The sequence below is a fragment of the Notechis scutatus genome, chromosome 1 (genome assembly GCF_049901735.1).
Source record: "Notechis scutatus isolate UNSWTSFEM ecotype Mainland chromosome 1, rNotScu1.2, whole genome shotgun sequence".
Taxonomy (NCBI): domain Eukaryota; kingdom Metazoa; phylum Chordata; class Lepidosauria; order Squamata; family Elapidae; genus Notechis; species Notechis scutatus.
This window is the reverse complement of record NC_142009.1, coordinates 152,305,298-152,324,767: the sequence shown is the minus strand read 5'-3', so window position 1 is coordinate 152,324,767 and position 19,470 is coordinate 152,305,298. Positions and strand designations below refer to the sequence as shown.

At 36.8% G+C, this 19,470-nt stretch overlaps 1 protein-coding gene across 1 annotated transcript in view; it reads right to left on the bottom strand.

The window, feature by feature from the left end:
• PCSK2 (proprotein convertase subtilisin/kexin type 2) overlaps nucleotides 1–14,339 on the bottom strand; it is a 107,669-nt gene extending 93,330 nt beyond the window's left edge. The window contains exon 1 of the mRNA XM_026668482.2: nucleotides 13,621–14,339. Within this exon, the coding sequence (XP_026524267.1) occupies nucleotides 13,621–13,803 (183 nt within the window). The 5' untranslated portion in view covers nucleotides 13,804–14,339. The remainder of the gene's footprint in view (nucleotides 1–13,620) is intronic.
• Nucleotides 14,340–19,470: the final 5,131 nt, after the last annotated feature.

Genomic DNA, 19,470 nt, shown 5'->3' with positions numbered 1-19,470 from the left:
GAGCTACCTCCTAATGAAATACTCATGATCTTTTTTTTTATACAATGAGAAATGTGGGAAGCAGGGATTAATGTGGTTGTACTGTACTGTTTGAAAGGATTATTTTTAAATAACACATTGGCATGTCCTTTTGGGGACCTCTGAAAAGCCACAGAGGACTTTTTAATGTTTCCATGCTTTCTCAAAACCAGCCAGTTTGTCACAACAATGCAAGATTGACATTGTCAGCTACTGCTGTATAAGTGGCTGCTTTCTTTATGTAATTATCACTGTCTAGACCTTATTTCATGCCATGCTTGATTCTGTATCATAATAGCAAGACTGTACCTATATGCCTTAAACAGGATAATACTTCATGCCTCAGTTGTAATCACTCTGATCCAAGAAAGCTTATGCAGTACCTGAAATACAGTTGATGTCGATTCAGATGCCAGAAGACTCTGTTATCTCTTTCCACAAGCTATTATGACGCTGAGTCTCCGAAAACTGTTAAATATCTTATGATTTAAACTAGAAGTGTTTAAAAAGACACTTATGTCTGCCTTTAGTGATGTGTTGAATCCAACAAAATGGCTTAATTAGATAATTTGAAAAGGCATATTTTTTTCAAAAAAAAGTTCAAACAGGTCTAAGGGCAATCAACATGCTGCATTGCTTATCAGGAAATTAGGTCTTGCTATTGGTTTCTGCCTAGCTAATTAAAAATCTAGTATGGTTGCCTGTGTATTTAATTTTATTTATTTATTTTATTCAATTTTATTGCACTTTAAGTGTTATTGCATTGCAACATTCTGCCTTTAGGAATACAAAGCCTTAGAGAAAAATTGGGAGGACACTTAATATACAGCTTAATCTTTTTGTGGTAATATTATTTTTTTAGTTATTTTCCCTTTCTTTGTATGTTGCGAATTGAGCAGACTCTCTGGAAGCTGGGCAGTGTACAAATTTTAAAAGAAATTGCTCATAGATAGGACAAATGATGGTGTGGATAAATGTCATGGAATCATATTAATGTGTGCATATATATTAGATAGATAGATAGATAGATAGATAGATAGATAGACAGATAGATAGATAGATAGATAGATAGATGATAGATAGATAGATAGATAGATAGATGATAGATAGATAGATAGATAGATAGATAGATAGATAGATGATAGATAGATAGATAGATAGATAGATAGATAGATAGATAGATAGATGATAGATAGATAGATAGATAGATAGATAGATAGATAGATGATAGATAGATAGATAGATAGATAGATAGATAGATGATAGATGATAGATGACAGATAGATAGATGATAGATAGATGATAGATAGATAGATAGATAGATGATAGATGATAGATAGATAGATAGATAGATAGATAGATAGATAGATAGATAGATAGATAGATAGATGATAGATAGATAGATAGATAGATAGATAGATAGATGATAGATAGATAGATAGATAGATAGATAGATAGATAGATGATAGATAGATAGATAGATAGATAGATAGATAGATAGATAGATAGATAGATGATAGATAGATAGATAGATAGATAGATAGATAGATGATAGATAGATAGATAGATAGATAGATAGATAGATAGATAGATAGATAGATAGAGGTATAGGCATAGGCATAGGCATAGGTATAGGTATAGGTATAGATAAGATATAGATATATAGTCCTGGCAATAGTGTAATAACCCAACTTTTTAAATTATATTAAAATGAAAACTATACCCAGGTAAGACTGCAGCTGCTAGGAAATATAATCCACATCAGATGATCAGAGATCATCACACCAATTAATTAATGAACAGGAAAGAAAAAAAGGAGCATTCATGAGGAAGAGTAAAAAAATTAATTTGGTGGTGAGAAAGGTGGAATTGAAGGCCCCATCCCTTTTCTACATGTGTGTCAAGTGTGTGCCACACATTAAAAAAGAGCAGGGCTTAAGTCACAAAGTTGAAGCCGCTATCTTGATTTTTTTTTTATACCTTCTCCAGGTGGACAGTTCTGAATCCAATATCCTGTTTTCATTCCAAAATAGCTAAGCTGACCATATTTTCAAGCAAACCAAATGTCAGGTTCAGTGACTTGTGCAAAGAAAACTAGAAAATGTGGGCTTTGCCAGTTCTTTCAGAATTGGTTCACTTTTTGTCTACAGATTTTTCACCAAGGGAAGACACAGGTTTAGCTACCTAGCCAACCTTTCTCCCACTTGATTTGCAAATGGTTTGGCAGTGTTCTTCTTGGCAAGCAAATGGTTCAAATTGTCTGATCCTGTTTACAGCTTGAAAAATGTTCCTGAACATCAACCCAAAGATTCATGAAGAATGATCTAAAAGTCTAAATTGTTCCAGTTTCAGTGGCATTGATTACTCTTTCTTAAAGAAGACAGCCATTAAAATCTAATTAAAATGTGCACTTTAGAAATTGGTGGTTAATGGCTCAATTAGTTATGTCAATCAAACGGGAACTGTTTATTTCAAGTTTTAGATTTTCAGGGCTGATAATCGTATGATTTACACCAAAATCCTGAAAGGCAATTTGAAGTGAATGACACTTTATGATACATTTTAATTACTCATAAAAAGGCAAAACACATGGAGCCTTATTTAGAAGTGAAGACATTTAGGTTTTATATATATCACCACCTTCTTTATACCATTGATAGTTTTCATAAGCAAGTTACTCAACAGGTGTTAAGAGCGTTGGCATTTCTGAAAGATGACATCAGCAAGAACAAATCAGCCTAGCAAACACCCTATATTACAGTATTTTCACCATCACACCTTATACTAACCAACCACAAAAAGTCAGAAATGGTAAGCCGATAATTTATTTTAAAACATTCAGGTATGTTGTGTTTCTCAGTGTTATTAAAGTCAGTCATTGTTTAATAGATGGTTTAACAAGTACTGCAAAGCTCAGATTGTTTAAAAACCCTTGGTCATAGATCCCAGGATGAATGCAGATCGGTCATGATCTTTTGGCTTAATCACCTCACAAAGATGTTGTAAGGTAAAAGAAAAGGTGAGTGGAAACTTTCACATCCTCCCATGATCTTTGGATAAAAATGTAATAAGGCAACAAATAAGGGCACAACAACTACTAGATAAACTAGTGGCAGCTATGCCATGCTTATTAAGACAAATAGGAATTCTATCCCTGACTTTTGAAGAAGTACAGAAAATGAAGAACACAAAGAGATATAGGATAGGGAGAAGGCAAAAGAAAAGTGTGACAGATAGATGGCTGGATTGATATGAAATTTATTGATGACCAATGTAAAATATTTAGAATGAAGTATATAAATAACTGTTCAAAGTGGGCAATCCTTCTCATTCTCTTCCTCTTTCTATCTCCTTTTCAAAGTGGGGGTGGGGAGAAATGACAATAGCATCGCTGGTAAAGCCAAAAAAAAAAAAAGAATGCAATCTAATTGAAATATATACCAAGGTTTTGATTAAACTATAACTAGTGCCAATTATTTTATTTGATGTTATCAGTTACATTTCAGATAAAGAGGGAATGGCATAAATGAGATGAACACCATTTTTTCATGTATCTTTGTGTTTATCATTTTGGAATGGTCACAAGGCCACCCCAAAATGCTATTTATATAGGATAACAGTAGTGAGACTTTTATATGCACAAAGGTGGAAGGACATGCAATAACAGAATAGAGAATTAAATTGATGGAATTGGCAGAGGTGGCAAAATTGATAACTCTGATTAAAGAAAATACGTTGACCAATTTTATTCTACTTGAAAGCCACTTTTGGACTTTTTGCAAAGAATGGAGAGAAATGAAACTTTGATTTGGGGATTTGATGATTGGAATTATATATAATTATAGAAATAATGTAGGCTATTGTTAATTTTAGAGTTGGATGTATTTTTATGTCTGTACCAAAGAAAGTAAAAAGTAATTTGTTTTCTACTTTCCTTTATCTTATAACATTTGTATCTTGGTTTCTGTTTCTTTATTTGTTTTCTATTCTCTTTCTTTTTGCTCATTAATTTCTATTTCTGTTTTTGAAATGTAATACAATTTATATTTTATTATATAAAATATAATATTAAATATAATATAATAACTATTATATATTAAATATTATATATTTCCTCTGGTTTTGGTGTTGTGTAGGTGGCCCTTTTATTATAACATAAATGAAAGGGCCACCTACACAACACCAAAACCAGATAAAATATATACCCTAAAGGAGGAAAAAATGGAATAGAGTCATGTTTCATATATTCATATTCACTTCTGTGTTCAGTTGAGGATATATAGAAATGATGGACGTATTTTATATTTCAATGCAAGTCATTTTGCCAGGATAAGGAATGCTATGACCTGTTTCTTGCTTAGGCTGTTGTCAGATGCTGATAGGCAACTTGATTTCCCTGATCCTGCTCAACTGATCCTTTTTCTTTATGCCCAGGTGGACTGTCCTTCAAATGGAGAACGCCTTCAAACATAGGCTCATCTTCCCTAAAAGAGGACACGTTACATCGGGGGCGCCAAATTGGTGGCCCATGGACTGCATACATCACGCACATGCCCCACCCACCCCAGCTCCGCAAGTGGGAAAAACGTCACGAAACGTCACATGACAGCAACCTGTCAATCATGACATTAAAAGTCAGCGACAAACACTGAATATCAATGGCGCTTTTTCTACACTTTTATTCTCTCTTTTCTTGTTTCTGAGATGTCAGATACATGAATTAAGCTTCTAAGAGGCCTACAATTTATCATTTCTATATTGTCTGATTCCTAAACCTGTTTTGAAGAACCAAAAATTTTAGTCCTGCTTGAAAGTCAAAATTAACGGGGAGTCATGGACAAAATATATATATATATATATATATATATATATATATATATATATATATATATATATATATATATATATATATATATATATATATATTTACTCCATTCTAGCAGAATGAGTGAACTCTGCCTGAGAGAGACAGAAGAAAACAAACATACTGATACAAAAAAAGACTCTAATGAAGAAGCCATTTTTAGCAAGAGCAGCATATGGTTCCCAAGAACAAAAAAAAAATGCCAACCATTATATTCTCCCACCTCATGGCTCAACACCAGCTGTGCTATACACAGAACATGGTTAATTATTTAGCTAACTAAAGTAAATGTAACTCCAGAAACAGGTGCTGTACTCACTCTTCTCACACACAAAAAAATGAATAGTGCTTTTTTTTTTGCTTGATGCATTCCAGTAAGCTTCAAAGGCACTCAGGGTTCAGACCGCTTGGGATCTTTATCTTTCAGTTACAAATTGTTGGTTTTCACACATTCATGGAGAAACACTGGCTTCCTTGGTGATCAAAAGAACCAAACCTTCCTGCCAGTAAGCTTCCAGTAAATAATTCAAAGCATATTAAATAATAGACAGCTAGATTCCCTTTGTTTCAGTCTGATAAATCTCAGTGAAAGTAACCACTCCAGACAACATAAACAGTAACGATATACTGGGGTTGATTAGTCCTCTTCTAAAAAAGAAATCAGATTGGCCTACAATCATCCATGTCATCAACATGTTAGTGTCTAAGATGGTGCTAAGCCTTTTGTCACTGATGGAATAATATGATATCTGTTTCATTGCAATTCTACAACATTTAGAATTCCTTGGAACTTCTTATTGTCAATACACTTGAAGATATAATGGTGGTATCAAGCTTGGTGCAGAAAGGGCTGCGATGCTTAGAAACCATTTCTTTTTATTGGATGAATTAGATGCAAGGCATAGATCAGAATCAAGCAAACATAAACAGAAAGATATTTCATGGAGTTGTGCATGATTTGAGAGCATGAGGAAGTAAATTTTCTAAATCACTCTTCTGGAAGTTGAGTCTGGTTGGCCTGAAATGGATTCCAGTGAATAAGATTAACCAGGAAACATCAGACTAATATCAACAACAATTCTATCTCCCCCTCCTCCCAAAATTGCAGTAGGACTCTACAAACATTTTTGCATAGAGACTTTCAGAGACAGAAAGAGAATACAACCTGTTCTGCTCAGAAACTGCCTAACTAACAGTTTGAAAAGCAAAATCATATATGATACTTTTAATATCATGTCAACAAACCTGATCCTTTTCTATGCCCTTGCAGATCAAGACACAATGAAAGACATGCAACTGGAGAGATTCTCTAGTGTTGCTGGCTTTAAGCGACCCTGGATAGAGTTCTTGCCATGAAAATTATTTATTTAGAAAGAGAACTCGTACCATAGTCTGAGGTCTGTAATTTCACTTCAGTGCACTTATTAAATAGACATATATCTGGTGTAACTTCTAAAACATATCTCTTGATAGGGAACATTATCTGTTTTCATCACTAGCAAAAGTTCTACCAGAAGGCCATCTCTTCTTTTGTTCTTTTTTATTAGAAAGATGCTATAAGTGCTTCTCTGGCTTCCTATGTGTCCTCTATGCTTTCTGGGGCATTCATTGTGTAGTGAGATATTGGAGGTTTTGTAATAGCCAATGCTCAGGTTCCTTCTCACAGGAAAAGCATTCCTGTTTCATTTACCTTATTCATTTCTAAACCAATCTCCTTTCTAAAGGACCAGCGAGTTTCAGGGAAGGGACAATAAATTTAAACCAGTTCCAAATTTGGACAGATGATGTCATATTAAAAAGCATGCTGGAAGGCTGGGGGGAATGGATTTTGGAACCTTGGTTGCAATCCTACAGTTCCTTCACCTTTGGATAAGGTTAGAAAGAACTGGCTTTAGAGGCTGACAAAGAAAAGAGAAACAGTTTCCGTCACCAGATTTCCCTTGGGATTTTGGAGCTCTCTTTCCAGTCTGGGCAACTGAAATGGGAAGCTATAGTCATCTTTTCTTGCTTTAAGGTAGTTATCAAAGACAAGAAAATATTATCCATACATGTACCATATTTTTTTTCCATTCTGGAGTGAACAAAGCATGTACACAAATTCTAAACACAATTGTTCTGATTTTAATTGCCTATTTAATTGCCTTTGAGCTGGAAAAAAAAACAGTGCTTCTTTTTCTTCCTAGTCTTTCTGGAACTGTGGAAGTAGAAATACCAGTAGTTTACAGATGATTCTGAGGGTACCAACTCCATTGTCACAATTCACTAAAAATCCATGTACACATTTACAGTGATGGATCAGTGGTATGGAAACAGTTCTTACTTAGGTCAATGCAAGAGAATCATTCCAACTATAATGTTAAGGGAGGGGAAAAGGGCATCGCCCAGCATTGCTGGTTGCCAATTGTTGCTGATCTATTACTTTTTGTAGAAACTATATTTGTGAAAGAATTTTTTTGTTGAAATTTTTAAAATGCAAGTTTGGTACTAGTGTGTGGTCTTTATTATTTCCAGCTCATATCCAATTTGTCCTTCCAGTAATGGGCATACAAGAGCAAGGAGACCATTTTATTCAATGTTAATCTTTAACTACCATAAATTAAAAAATAAAGGCAATGGAATTAACATCTATAACCTAAAACAAGATATATCTAAAACTATAATTTATACTAGTTGCTAATTTACAGAGATATAGTAGAAGTCATGGTTAAAAAAAGGAAGAGAATGTCTTCCGCCTGATATAAATAACTAAGGTCTCCCAGTTCAGAGCAAAGTTTAGTAACAAAACATTGGCCACACATGCCTCTATCAAAGAAAGGAACAGATTGGTAGTTAATACCAATTAATAAATGACAACTATTTATTGCTCATATAAATTGAGGTTAATCTTGTGCATGCTGATAAACTACTATTCCTTTATTACATCAATTGTGTAAAACAAACAGATCCTTTTAATTAATTTTCCTGCAGAAATCATTGACCTTTGACTAGTAGTTTTCTATATCCATCCATCCATTATTATTACTTTTTTATTAAATTAAAGTAACAGAGCTAAAGAAAGGTGAAGGAGGAAGAAAGATTCTCAGCTCATTTCTTCAAGGCAAAGAGCCAAGTATTTCATCTACCAAGCATCATAAATATTTAAACAATCAAATTGCTTACAAGTGAATATAATGTATAAAAATTGAATACGTGCTAAATAATTATGCATTTATATTCTGTGAAGAAATTATCAAAACTAAGTAGAATCTCTCTGGTAGGCAGGATTTCTACAGTCCTACATCTTAGATATGCTCATAAGAAAAATGTTGAGCAGGTATGTTGTTGAGCAACTCTTTGAGCATTTGGATAACCAGATACCTATGAAAAACTTGCAAGCAGGACAGATGGACAATAGCTACCTCCTGCTTAGGGCACCAAGCTGAGGAAAGCAATGTAAGGTCATATTTTATCATTTACAATTCCACCCAAACATAATTTTAAATTTGGAACAATCCCTGTCAAGCACTGTTCCTAAAATGAGAAAAATTTCAGGATGAACAAAAGGGAAGGTTTTCTTCATACAGCTTACACTGATTCATGGAACCCTCTGCCACAAGATGCTATGATGTTCAATGGCTTATATGGCTTTAAAGTGCAGGAGGAGAGGATATCAGTCCAAAGAAGAATGTGAGCCATCAGTGGTTATTAGCCATGATGACTAAATGGATTTGCTATGTTTTAGGACAACATACATCTAATTATCAGTTGCTGAGGAGCAAACAGTGGATATGTGGAAGTATATCTAAGAGCAAGACCAGTTTTCAAAAGTATCTAATTATCTTGTAGTGGGAAAGGATCCCAGACAAGATATACCTTGCTTTTCAAGTATTCTCATTTTTATTCCTGGGAATGCAGTCTAAAAGCTTGATGTTAAATAAGCAGAATCCCAAATCTTTCCAATAGCAGGCTATCCCCAAAGATGCTTGATTCATGTTCAAAAAGCAGCACATCAAATAATAATGCAATTAGGAGGGGTTGTTTTTAGCATGAATGTGTTTTACCAGTCTGAAAAGATTTATGCTTGCTAATCTCCCTGTTCATTCTTCTGTATTGGGCTGTAGACTTCTGCCATCGTTTTACCTCTGATGGCACTCCTGGGGTATAAAATGTGTGGATGTATGAAGTCACCCTAGTTAACGATACAGTGTTATTTCATCCAGGAATAGACCATTATCAATGAAGTAGCATTTAGTCACACAAGTGTATTCCAGGAACTACAGTTTGGGGGGTGGGGGTTATTGTGGGAAAAAAAGAAACATTTTCTTGCCTGTACAATATTTAAAAATTGTCCAAAGGAGCAATGTGTTTATTGTGATGCTTGCGAGTTGAATACATTGGCCTTGGTAACAATTTCAAACCCTGAAATTGGGTTTTAGATCCCAATTCACAGTGGCAAATCTGGGAATGAAGCTGGATGAAGCCTCACTAATGTGCTCCAGATGAAGAAGTCAGGGAAATGTACTGCATAGCATATGGTTGTCTACTTTTCCTTTGTGACTTCCACATATTCCAGCAAGCACTGGATCATGTTGTAGAAATTCTTGTTCACATATAGTTTTAGGAAGTGAGGTTTATACAAATTGTAGCCTCACATCTATAGTAATCTCATACCTTCCTCAGATTCCTACCCAAAATTGCCTGGGGGTTGTAATTTTGAATGTGACAGAAGGGAAAAATAATTATATATATATGAAGCAACTGTATTAATTCCAATTACTTAACTGTCTTTTTTGTATTACATTTAAACATATATTACTTTAGTTAATCAATTAAATTCAAACAAATGTGGTGTTTATCCTGCCCCTGCCCCTTCGTCCCAGATTTCTGTGACTCGTCACAGAAAGACCTACTCCAATCCAGTTCTTGATGCTCTGAAAACTATAGCATTTGCCATTTTGAAAATTGGTTAATGCTCTGGATATTTATTCCAACAAGCAGCTACAGAAACAGTTCCCTATAAGAAAAAGGCATCTCTTTGGAATCATAAAGGTGATATTAATTTGGTAATGATTAAAGGAGTTGAATAGGTTTGTGTTACAACTATTTTATCTTTTGTTGTTGGTTTTTGGTATTGTGTTCTTCACTTTCTCATTAAACTTAATAGTTCCCCTATTTCATCACATTATAAGGGTTTATCAGTGTTGTTTTAATATTAATCATTAACATATGATGATTCCACCCCCTTTCTAATAAATATCTATCATCTATCTTCAGTGTCTCAGTTGAGCTGAAAACCAGACATACAATGCATACACAAAAAAAGCATTATCAGTTATGTAACCATTTTCCTGTGGGCCCACAGATTTTGAGTTGTCTGTTCAGGCTAGCATCATATATTTTTTATAAGGAAGAGTTATTCTAAAATAATGAGAAATCCCCCCAAATAACCATGTAGGAGTGAATACTATTAAAAATAATTTGTTACATGGTAGAGGTGTGGGGGAGAGTTTCAGGGGGGAAAGAATAAACTAGCTCCATGTGGGTTTTAGCATGCAGAAGAAAAAGTAGGCACATATTCTTTCATTGACAAAAGCCACTGTGCTAGAAGCAATCCAATGCTACTTGTATGGGAGGCCATTTAAAAAACTCCCAAACAAGCATGAATTTGAAAAAAAAAATGGGATCAAAGTTGCAAATTATTCAGGTAGCATAGCTTTTTCTGGAAGGAATTATTAACCAAAATTTAAGTCATATCCTCCTTTTCCCTGGGAATTAGTTATTTTTATTTTTGAGGTATCTCTTACATCTCTATTCTTGGCTCATTCCCATTAACACCAGCATAATGTAAAATGAGAAACAGAATCAAGTAAATTACAGGCAATTTTGGAAATAGCCTACGGTAGATTCCTCCTGCTGTCTTTTCACCACAAACTCCCCATTGTGATGATGAGTATAAAGAAAGCAAAATAACTCAGTTAAATTCGCTCTTGTAGGAGAAATCACCCTAGTCACATTGACTGTTGGAAATGATCCTAGTCACATTGACTGTTGGAAATCTCTGTTAGAACTTAGGAGAAATGTTCCTGGGGAGCAAGGCAGTTTAGAAAGAGCATTTGAGTTGCTGTTAATAGAAAGGAGAAACCAAGGACTTCATCTTGAATTTCATCTGGCGCAGAGCTGGAGTCGATAGAAAATGAAAGATATGTCTTATAAATAATGGAGTGCTTGTTTTTCCTTCCCTGAAATATGATATGCAATGAGGGGGAAGGAAGGCAAAAGAAAAAAAAATCCCACTACTTATTGATATAGTTTCCATATAGGCTAATGCTTTAATTTTCCTGTTGTTCATGTGCGGGAATAGTAGGAAGTAGGCCTTTGATTGTGAACTCATCAACTAAGGATAAGAGTCACTCAACTCAATAAGACTTATGCAATTATAAAAGGTTGCTATTGCATTCCAACAGTTATAAGGAAAATGTTACTAAGATCAGCCATACAGAGCTTCATTATGAGTTTGCTAGCCAGTTCTGGCAATGGTGGTGATGGTTGGTTTGTTTTTAACTTTGTTGGTTAATATACAACTTGCATATATCTACTCAAAATTAACATTTATCAGAACATATTTTACATGGAACTTGCAGTCTAATTTGTACATAAAAATAAACTGTCTTGTTACATTCCTTCTATGAAGAGGAAATGATGCTTAGATAAGCTCCTACTAAGTAACAATAGAAGGAAATGAACTCAGACACGGTTCCTTGTAGTAAGGCATATGGGGAAAAATTAGTATTCTTTTGAGGTTACACCCTTTTTATATGTGCACAGTGATAATCTGGGTCTCATTTAGTTCCCAAATATTCATTGGTCTCTATGTATCTTTTTCATGAACATTTCTGCCCCGATCTTACTTTTTTTTCCCATCTAATGAGCAGAAAAGAAGTGATCATGTGACGGAAGAGAATAAGAACAAAGTAGACCTAGCAAAAAGCCATTTCTCAAAATCGAAGGGAAAAAAAGGGTGGAGGAGAGTGAGTCTGAGAAGAAATCAGAAAGTACATTAAGAACTAAACTTATTTAGTTTAGTTCAAAGAAGCTAGGGTTACAGATAGATATTTGTCCATAAGCATTCTTCCCGAGAACTCTGGCAATTCCAAAATGCCTCTCCCTCATCAAACAGAACATTTCAGAAATGCCAAATCTATCAGACAGCCACAGAATTAAACCAGAGGTTATTGGGTTTTCCTTCCTTTTTTAATGTATTCCTATCTGACTGAGTTCATGCTGGCTAAAATAAACCCCCTTAAGTTAGGCAAACATTATGAATTCTCTTTTCTTTCTTTTTCTTTCTTTCTTTCTTTCTTTCTTTCTTTCTTTCTTTCTTTCTTTCTTTCTTTCTTTCTTTCTTTCTTTCTTTTTTCTTTCTTTCTTTCTTTCTTTTCTTTTCTTTTCTTTTCTTTTCTTTTCTTTTCTTTTCTTTCTTTCTTTGCAATTTTCCATTCTCCAGACATTCTTTTGGGAGCATAATCCTATTGAAGTAAACAGGGAGAAGCCCATTGCCTGCAGTAGAAGTTATTTCAGGTCCTTCTTGCATAATCATTGGGTGGGGGGAAATAATATGATGAAATTGGTTTTTACTAGGTACATCTTTGCTGGGTTCTTGTATTTTATATAAATAAGGACTTCACCAATATTGTAGAGGCATTACGTAAGAGCAAACATTCTATTATTGTTGTTTAATTAAATGGAATTCATTTCATTCTTGACATGAAGTCACTGCTTGTTTCCATTCTCAGGTACAGAAAGGAAAGGTTTTAAAGGCACACTGGAGTCATTTGTATGCAATGATACCATAAGCAGCTTATCTTGTCTTCGGATCCCCTCATTGCTGTTAGACACCATAGGTTTTTTTTCCAACTCTGTGCATAAACTTGGTATGTTATATTATCTGTGTTCTATTTTTAGTGTGCATGGATACTTGGTTACAGTTAAGGAGCATTAATTAGCTATTGCTGACACATGTTCTCTACTTCCAAGAGATTACAGAACAGAAATTGTTTGAAACAAAAGGAAAAGTCAAGGTAGACTTGTTATGAGATTCCCAAATGAAAGCTTGGAAAGGTTCTTGAATTAAAGACAGTTCTGGCCATCAGTAATGACTAGTGCAGCTGTCCCCTTCTTGTGGCAAATGGAGAAGGCTGCTGAATAGGTAGGCTCTACCAATACAGTGTGGATCCACTGACACAAAACTAATCAGTAGAGAAAAGATCTTTTAGTTCTAATTCATGTGGTTTAAAAACAAAGCATCCAATTTAAAATATTGCGTCATGGGGTTTTTGCATATTGACTTTTTAAACCTTAGAAGTCAAAGAAAGAGAAGAATCTTCCAAGAGGATCTCTGTATTGCTCCTAACTTAGTGGACATGATCAAAGTGTAAGCTTCAAAGAATGAATCATTCTTTAAACTGTTGTAGCTACAAGCACAGGCATAGATAGCCAACTCTCCTCCCCAAAAAAGAAAAGAAAAAGAAAACTGTGCTAAAAATATTTAGGAGGAGCCATTTAGATTAGGAACAATCAACCTAGTCTAACAAGAGTTTCAAAGAACTCTTTTTTCCCCCTAATCCTCTTCCTGAGCACTAAAATGCAGACACAGATCATGCCAACTTTGCAGAACAAATTCATAAACATCATGCAGAACTAAATGGTCTGGAGGGAGAGAGAGAAAAGAAGGAAGAACGAGAGGAGAATAGGGATCTTACCTTCCTGACCCCATTAAAGCCGTATTCTGCAGCAAGTTGCTTGGCTTCTGCTTCTCCCGCTTTGTGAAACTCCACGAAAAAATGATTGGTATAGACGGCCCTTTGAGATGCAGAGGCAAAGCGAAGGAACCCCAGTAAAAAGAGGCCAGCTGTCTTGCAGCATGGAACAGTGCCTGTCTTCATGGCTTTTTCGGACAGGGAGTGCAAGGCAATATTCGTGGGCTCAGTAACGGGAATAAAAAGCTAAGCAAAGGATAATATGGATACTCTAAGGGGACCGGTCAGCGGGCTGGCTGCAGACAACCAATTAAGCGGTGCTCTGCTTTAGTATCTCACAGTCTCGAGGAGAGGGGGAAATCCGAGGGGCTGGCTGCTCGTGGAATTATTCCGATGGGTGCGTGTGCGTGTGTGCGTGTGATGCCAGATCTGCATTTTTCAGCTCCTCCTCGTCTATAATACAGCGCGACGGCGAAAAGAAAGCCAAGTGAGGCCGCAGGGCTGCCAATCACTTGGAGGCGCCCTCTTCAGCCGGCTGGCGAAAGGCTTGCGCGGAGCAGAGGCAAGCCTTGGCCGCGCGGAACGGATTCAGCACCCTGGAGAATTCCTCCTTTTTCTCGAAGGCAGAGAACAAGCCCCGGGGAGGGGGAGGAGGGGGGGGGGCAAAGAGAGAGCTCCGCTCCTCCAATCCGCGGTCGAGTTCTCTTGATTTTGTGGAACTCGAGGCAAGGCTGAGCTGAGAGGCGAGACGCCCGGGTCCGTCCACATCCCCTGGGAATGCCCTCGGCCCCACGATCACTATCACATTCCTCCAAGGATTCCTACTCTCGAAATCACATGGTCTCTGAGCTCCCCCCGCTTAGGTTTGTTTGAAATTCGCTTCTGTGAGCGGCTTTCGTCCCTTTTCAGAAGGGTAGGCTGCTCTCGCAGTTCGCCGGCAGCAGGGTTACAAATAAAAACATAAGACGAATCGTCATTTATTGCTGCCATTTGAAAGTCGCCTTAGCGTTTGTAAATTTAAAACAAAACAAAAACAAAAAAACCCACGGGGAAAACAATTGTTCGTTGGTCTGTTAAACCAGGACTTGAAAAAGAGCCAGCACATTTTTACTTTTTACTCATCGCAAAGGTACTTTGAATGCATAAAGCAGTTGATGCTTTGATTCTCCCTCTCACTCACTAGAATGTAAGGATGTAGGAAATTTAAGAAGCTATCTGAGTCAGACTAGTGGGTGGAAGGGGAATTCCTTGGAATTGAGAATTGGCTAACTTTTTTAAAAAAAAATCTGCTTTTATTGTTATTCTTTTTGGTTTGGTTTGGATTGGATTGGATTGGGGTTTTTGGTAGAAACTTAGTCTGGGCTTTTCTCAGATACACTGTTGAATATCTTACCTAAGGTTTTCTGTCTGGCTCTCTCTCCACCTATGATCTGCAGCCATTTGATTAGTGAATTGAAAGATGGAGAACTGACTAGACTTCTCTCCTTCCTCCTCCTCCTCCTCCTCCTTCTGTCAGATAAGTTTCAGATAATGTTGACCTCTACCAAGTGCTTGAGATCTGTAACTGAGACCAGAAGATGGTTCAGCAATCCCTGGATCAAATCCCATCATTCGGTGGGCTTCAGGGTTTGCTAGAGATTGCTGTGGGAAACAATGAAGATTCTCTATGACCTGTGGTGATTCTTTTCTGTTGAATGACAAGGCTGTGTACTGGGTGTTTCACACGTGATGGAAACTCCTTAAATTAGTCTGCTATGTGGCAAATATTGTCCTAGTGTCTCGGAGACATTCAACTCCCGTGTTGTCATTAAGTTCTGCATGCACAATTGGACGGGCGGAGCACGAGACTGGAGCTTTCCCGAGCAGCTTATCACAGGCATTGAAAGGTCTATTTTAAAAATGCTTATTCCACAGCAAGCTTTTCAGTAGATGATTTCCCAAGATCAATTTAATCGATTTAATAGTGTCATCCAAAATGGAGAAATGAGTCCAGGTCCAATTTATTTTCACAGTTTTGAATTTTAAATGCATCCAAAACGTTTATTGTTTCTCCTACTGCTTAGCCAAAATGACTCCCATGGCAGCTTACAAATATCAGGATCATTTGAAAGATCCTGTCTTCCGGTTTCTAAATTAAAAGATGTGACCAGCTCAGGAGCACATCCTGCCTCTCTCAAGTTTCCTAACTAGTCAACAATTTGCAACTGAGTAGCATAAAAATCAGGCTTAAGATTCATGGATGAAACCATGTGATTGTCAGAGAAAAGTCAGTCTAAAAATACCTAAAAAGCCAAATGCACACATTGATGGCAGGTTTGATACTTATCAAATATTAAAATATTGGTAAGTATCACAACAGCCACACAAAAATGAGACCAGGAATTTCTAGTTTAATTACTGACAACTTTGTGAATAATTTGTCCTTAGTTAAATAAAAATGTACATCTTTCTACAATTTATTTCAATGTGAAATAACTGTAATATATTGCTGTTAAAATACTTGCAGACAGCTCTCTTCAGCATCATGGATGTAGGAATGTAAAGAGTTATATATCCAACACTGAATTAAAAAACAATATTGACACATTAAAGCTGTCTCTCTCCCTCCTTCCCTCCGTCCCTCTGCCCCCCTCTCTTTCTCTCTCCCCTCTCTGTCTTTCTCTCTCTCTCACACACACACACACAAACAGTGTTACATGCACAAGTCCACACTCTCTCAAGTTAGCCTACCTCTCAGGAATATGGTGGAAAAGTTGGAAAAGGCAGTTCCATGTACATTGTCTGTTGCTCCCAGAGGAAAGATGCCAATAAATAAAGGTATCCATTTTTATACAGATATACACAACAGCCAAATATGCAGACTGTAAAATAAGCTTTTCTTGATATTACTAAGTGCAGTTAACACTTCACTTTTCTTCTCCTCTTTTCTCCACTTCTCTTGGATAAGAACACTCTAATTAAGCAAAACAGGGAAGGTAGCATTGTACTCCTTATGCAGCTCATCAGGCCTCAAAATATTATACATGTCCAACTAGACTCAATGGAATTTGTGAGACAGATTTCGCTTGGCAATCTCTTTTAGTCTGTAAAGTCCAGCTGCAAAGAGATGCAAACTCCACTGAAAAGAAGTATTTTTTGGGCCTTCTTACTGATGTTTCACATGGGCAGAAAGACTATTCCAGGTCAATTGAACTCAAGAACCATTCTAAATCACCACGATCATATCATCATTGTTCTCCAAAAAAATCAAAATTATGATACTTGATATTTTCTTCATGTGCAAACCTCCAGTCTTGCAAATGTAATACTATTTTCTGCTCCAGAATGTCTGTCAGTTCCATTTTCCTTTTGCTTCTCTCCTCTAGTCAGATGAAAGGACTTTAAAAAATGAAGAAGGAAAATAAAGATGCTGCAGCAATCAAAGCTAGTAGATAGAGACTGGGGTTGGCTTGAGGCAATGCATGGTGTTTGGAGTCTGTGCTGCTATCAGAATTTCAATGGAAGGAAAGGAATGGACACAATCCAGGTTTTCATGGGGATTGGATCAATTATGAAAAAAGCTACCTTTTAACCAGTTGTAAAAATAGAATGAGATGTTTAAAAATGTAGCAATTATATTTCTCTTAAAATAGTTATTTTTAGTCTTTTTTATATTTTGTCTGAAAATTCTTGAACTAGTTAATTGGCAGTCATTCATACATAGTTCCAATTTTAACCCCCACCCTCAAAAAAACACATCCTTCTGTAAGACTTGGTTTCTTTTCCATCACTTGACTAGTATTTCTAATTTTGATGCCTCTAAATAAGATTTTTGTTTGGAGATCAGAGGTCCTTCATCCTTGTTTTGTATAGAAATGCTTAATTTTGTAGGGTGGATGTCAATTTTCTCTCTTTGAATTAAAGACATCCATTTCTGTGAAATAACTTTTGAAGTAGATCCTAGAATTTGTAGAAAGCATGTCATCAAAAGAAGGCACAAATTACTCTAGAGGTTTGTCTAGCAAAAATGGTTAGATTTACTATAGTTGTCAAAAAAGCATGTGAGTGCAGATGTATGGGAGAGAATGTATATCCTATAGATCAATTTATTATGTCAACAATACTAAAAGCAAAAATAAGAAAACCCTAACAAATAAAAGCTCACTTCCTCATAGATTCTCACTACCATGTAAATAATTCCTCATTGGTTTTTAGGTATATGTACTGTTAAGGAAATTGAGAAAAGGCTGCCTTGCAAGAGAAATGCAGGGATGTCAAACTTGATTTCATTGACGGCCACATCAGGGTTGTGTTTGACCTTGGGGGGTGAGGGCATGGTTGGGGTGGGCATGATTAGCATGTAGCTGTCCTGAGCTCTGTTTTCGGCTACCACAGCCTCCTCCAGCCCTGGGCTGGGCCGTGGCACTGCAGGGCTGATCCTTCGTTGTTTTCAGAATGGCCCCAAGGGCCAGATCTAAGCACCCTGCAGGCCGGATGTGGCCTGGAGGCCTTAGGTTTGACACCCCTGGGCTACACTAAGCTTCATAAATGCATGGGAATAACTATGCTTTTTTCTCTCATTCCAATGTTTTCTCTAGAGCAGTGATCCTCAACCTTTCTTATGCCGCGGCCCGGTATCCCCAACCTTTTTTATGGCGCGGCCCGGTACCGGCATTAGCTGGGCACCGCCATTTTTTTTTTATGAAAAAGTGCTTCCGGTGACCTCACAGGAAGCACTTTTTCATCAAAAAGATGGCGGCGCCAGCGCTTCGGTGAGCTTTTCCGGGTAGAAATGGCTTTCTACCCGGAAAAGCTCACCAGCATGGCGCCGCCATCTTTTGATGAAAAGTGCTTCCGGTGAGCTTTCTACCGGAAAAGCTCACCGGAAGCACTTTTTCATCAAGAAAAGATGGCGGCGCCCAGCAAACCAGCAGCCCGGTAGGACTTGTTCCACGGACCGGTACCGGTCCGCGGACCGGTGGTTGGGGACCCCTGCTCTAGAGGAAGCTGGAGTAGTGGATTCCTGCAGGGAGCAGAGGATTCATCATTTGATCTGCAAGATCCTTTCCAACTTTGCCTTCTATGATTACATGAAATAATCTCTACTAAAGAAGCAGATACTTTCTCAAGGTTTTTCCAAAGAAATCCAGATCTTTGGAAAATGGAACAGAAAGCAGTTTTGTAATCTGTTTGTCACAAACAAATCTAGCTGGGAAATACAAAACCAAAATAACCCTGGTAGGTTTTCCATAATGCATTTAAACTATGAGCACACAGCTTAATCCATCTTGCAGAAAACCAAGTGGAAATAATGGGTGTTAAAGATAGATTGAGCTACTCAATTTTCTCTGAAATGCTTGTTTGGAAAAATAATGGCATAGTAGTTACCAAATTCGTGGAAAGAAGCTGGGGCTGATTTTTTTTCTAATAATTCAAAGTCTTTTCTACTGGATCTGTTTTCTCCAGGTTGACAACCTTTAAAAAGTTGGGAGATTTCAGTCACAGGCCTACAAGTTCAAAGACCCAGAGCTGAAGTCCCAACATATTTGGAGTACTTTAGTCCAATTAAAATTATTTCAAGCAACACATGTCTGTTCCAAATGCAAAGGGTTTGTGACCCTCAGACGCCCTGTGAAAATGAACATGAAGGGATAAGCAAACACAAACAACACTGCAATAACCCTCAGTTAGGTGGAATTGCCTCTATCACTCATTGGCTGTAATTTGATTTTTTTTTCTCGAATTTTGTTGTTGCTGTTGCTGTTGTTGTTGTTGAGTTCAGTGTTTTAAAATTGTGATATTCAATTTCTACCCCCTCTGCTCTCCATTGTACAGGGAAGAGGTTTGTTTTATATTTACATTTCTAATTGGAAT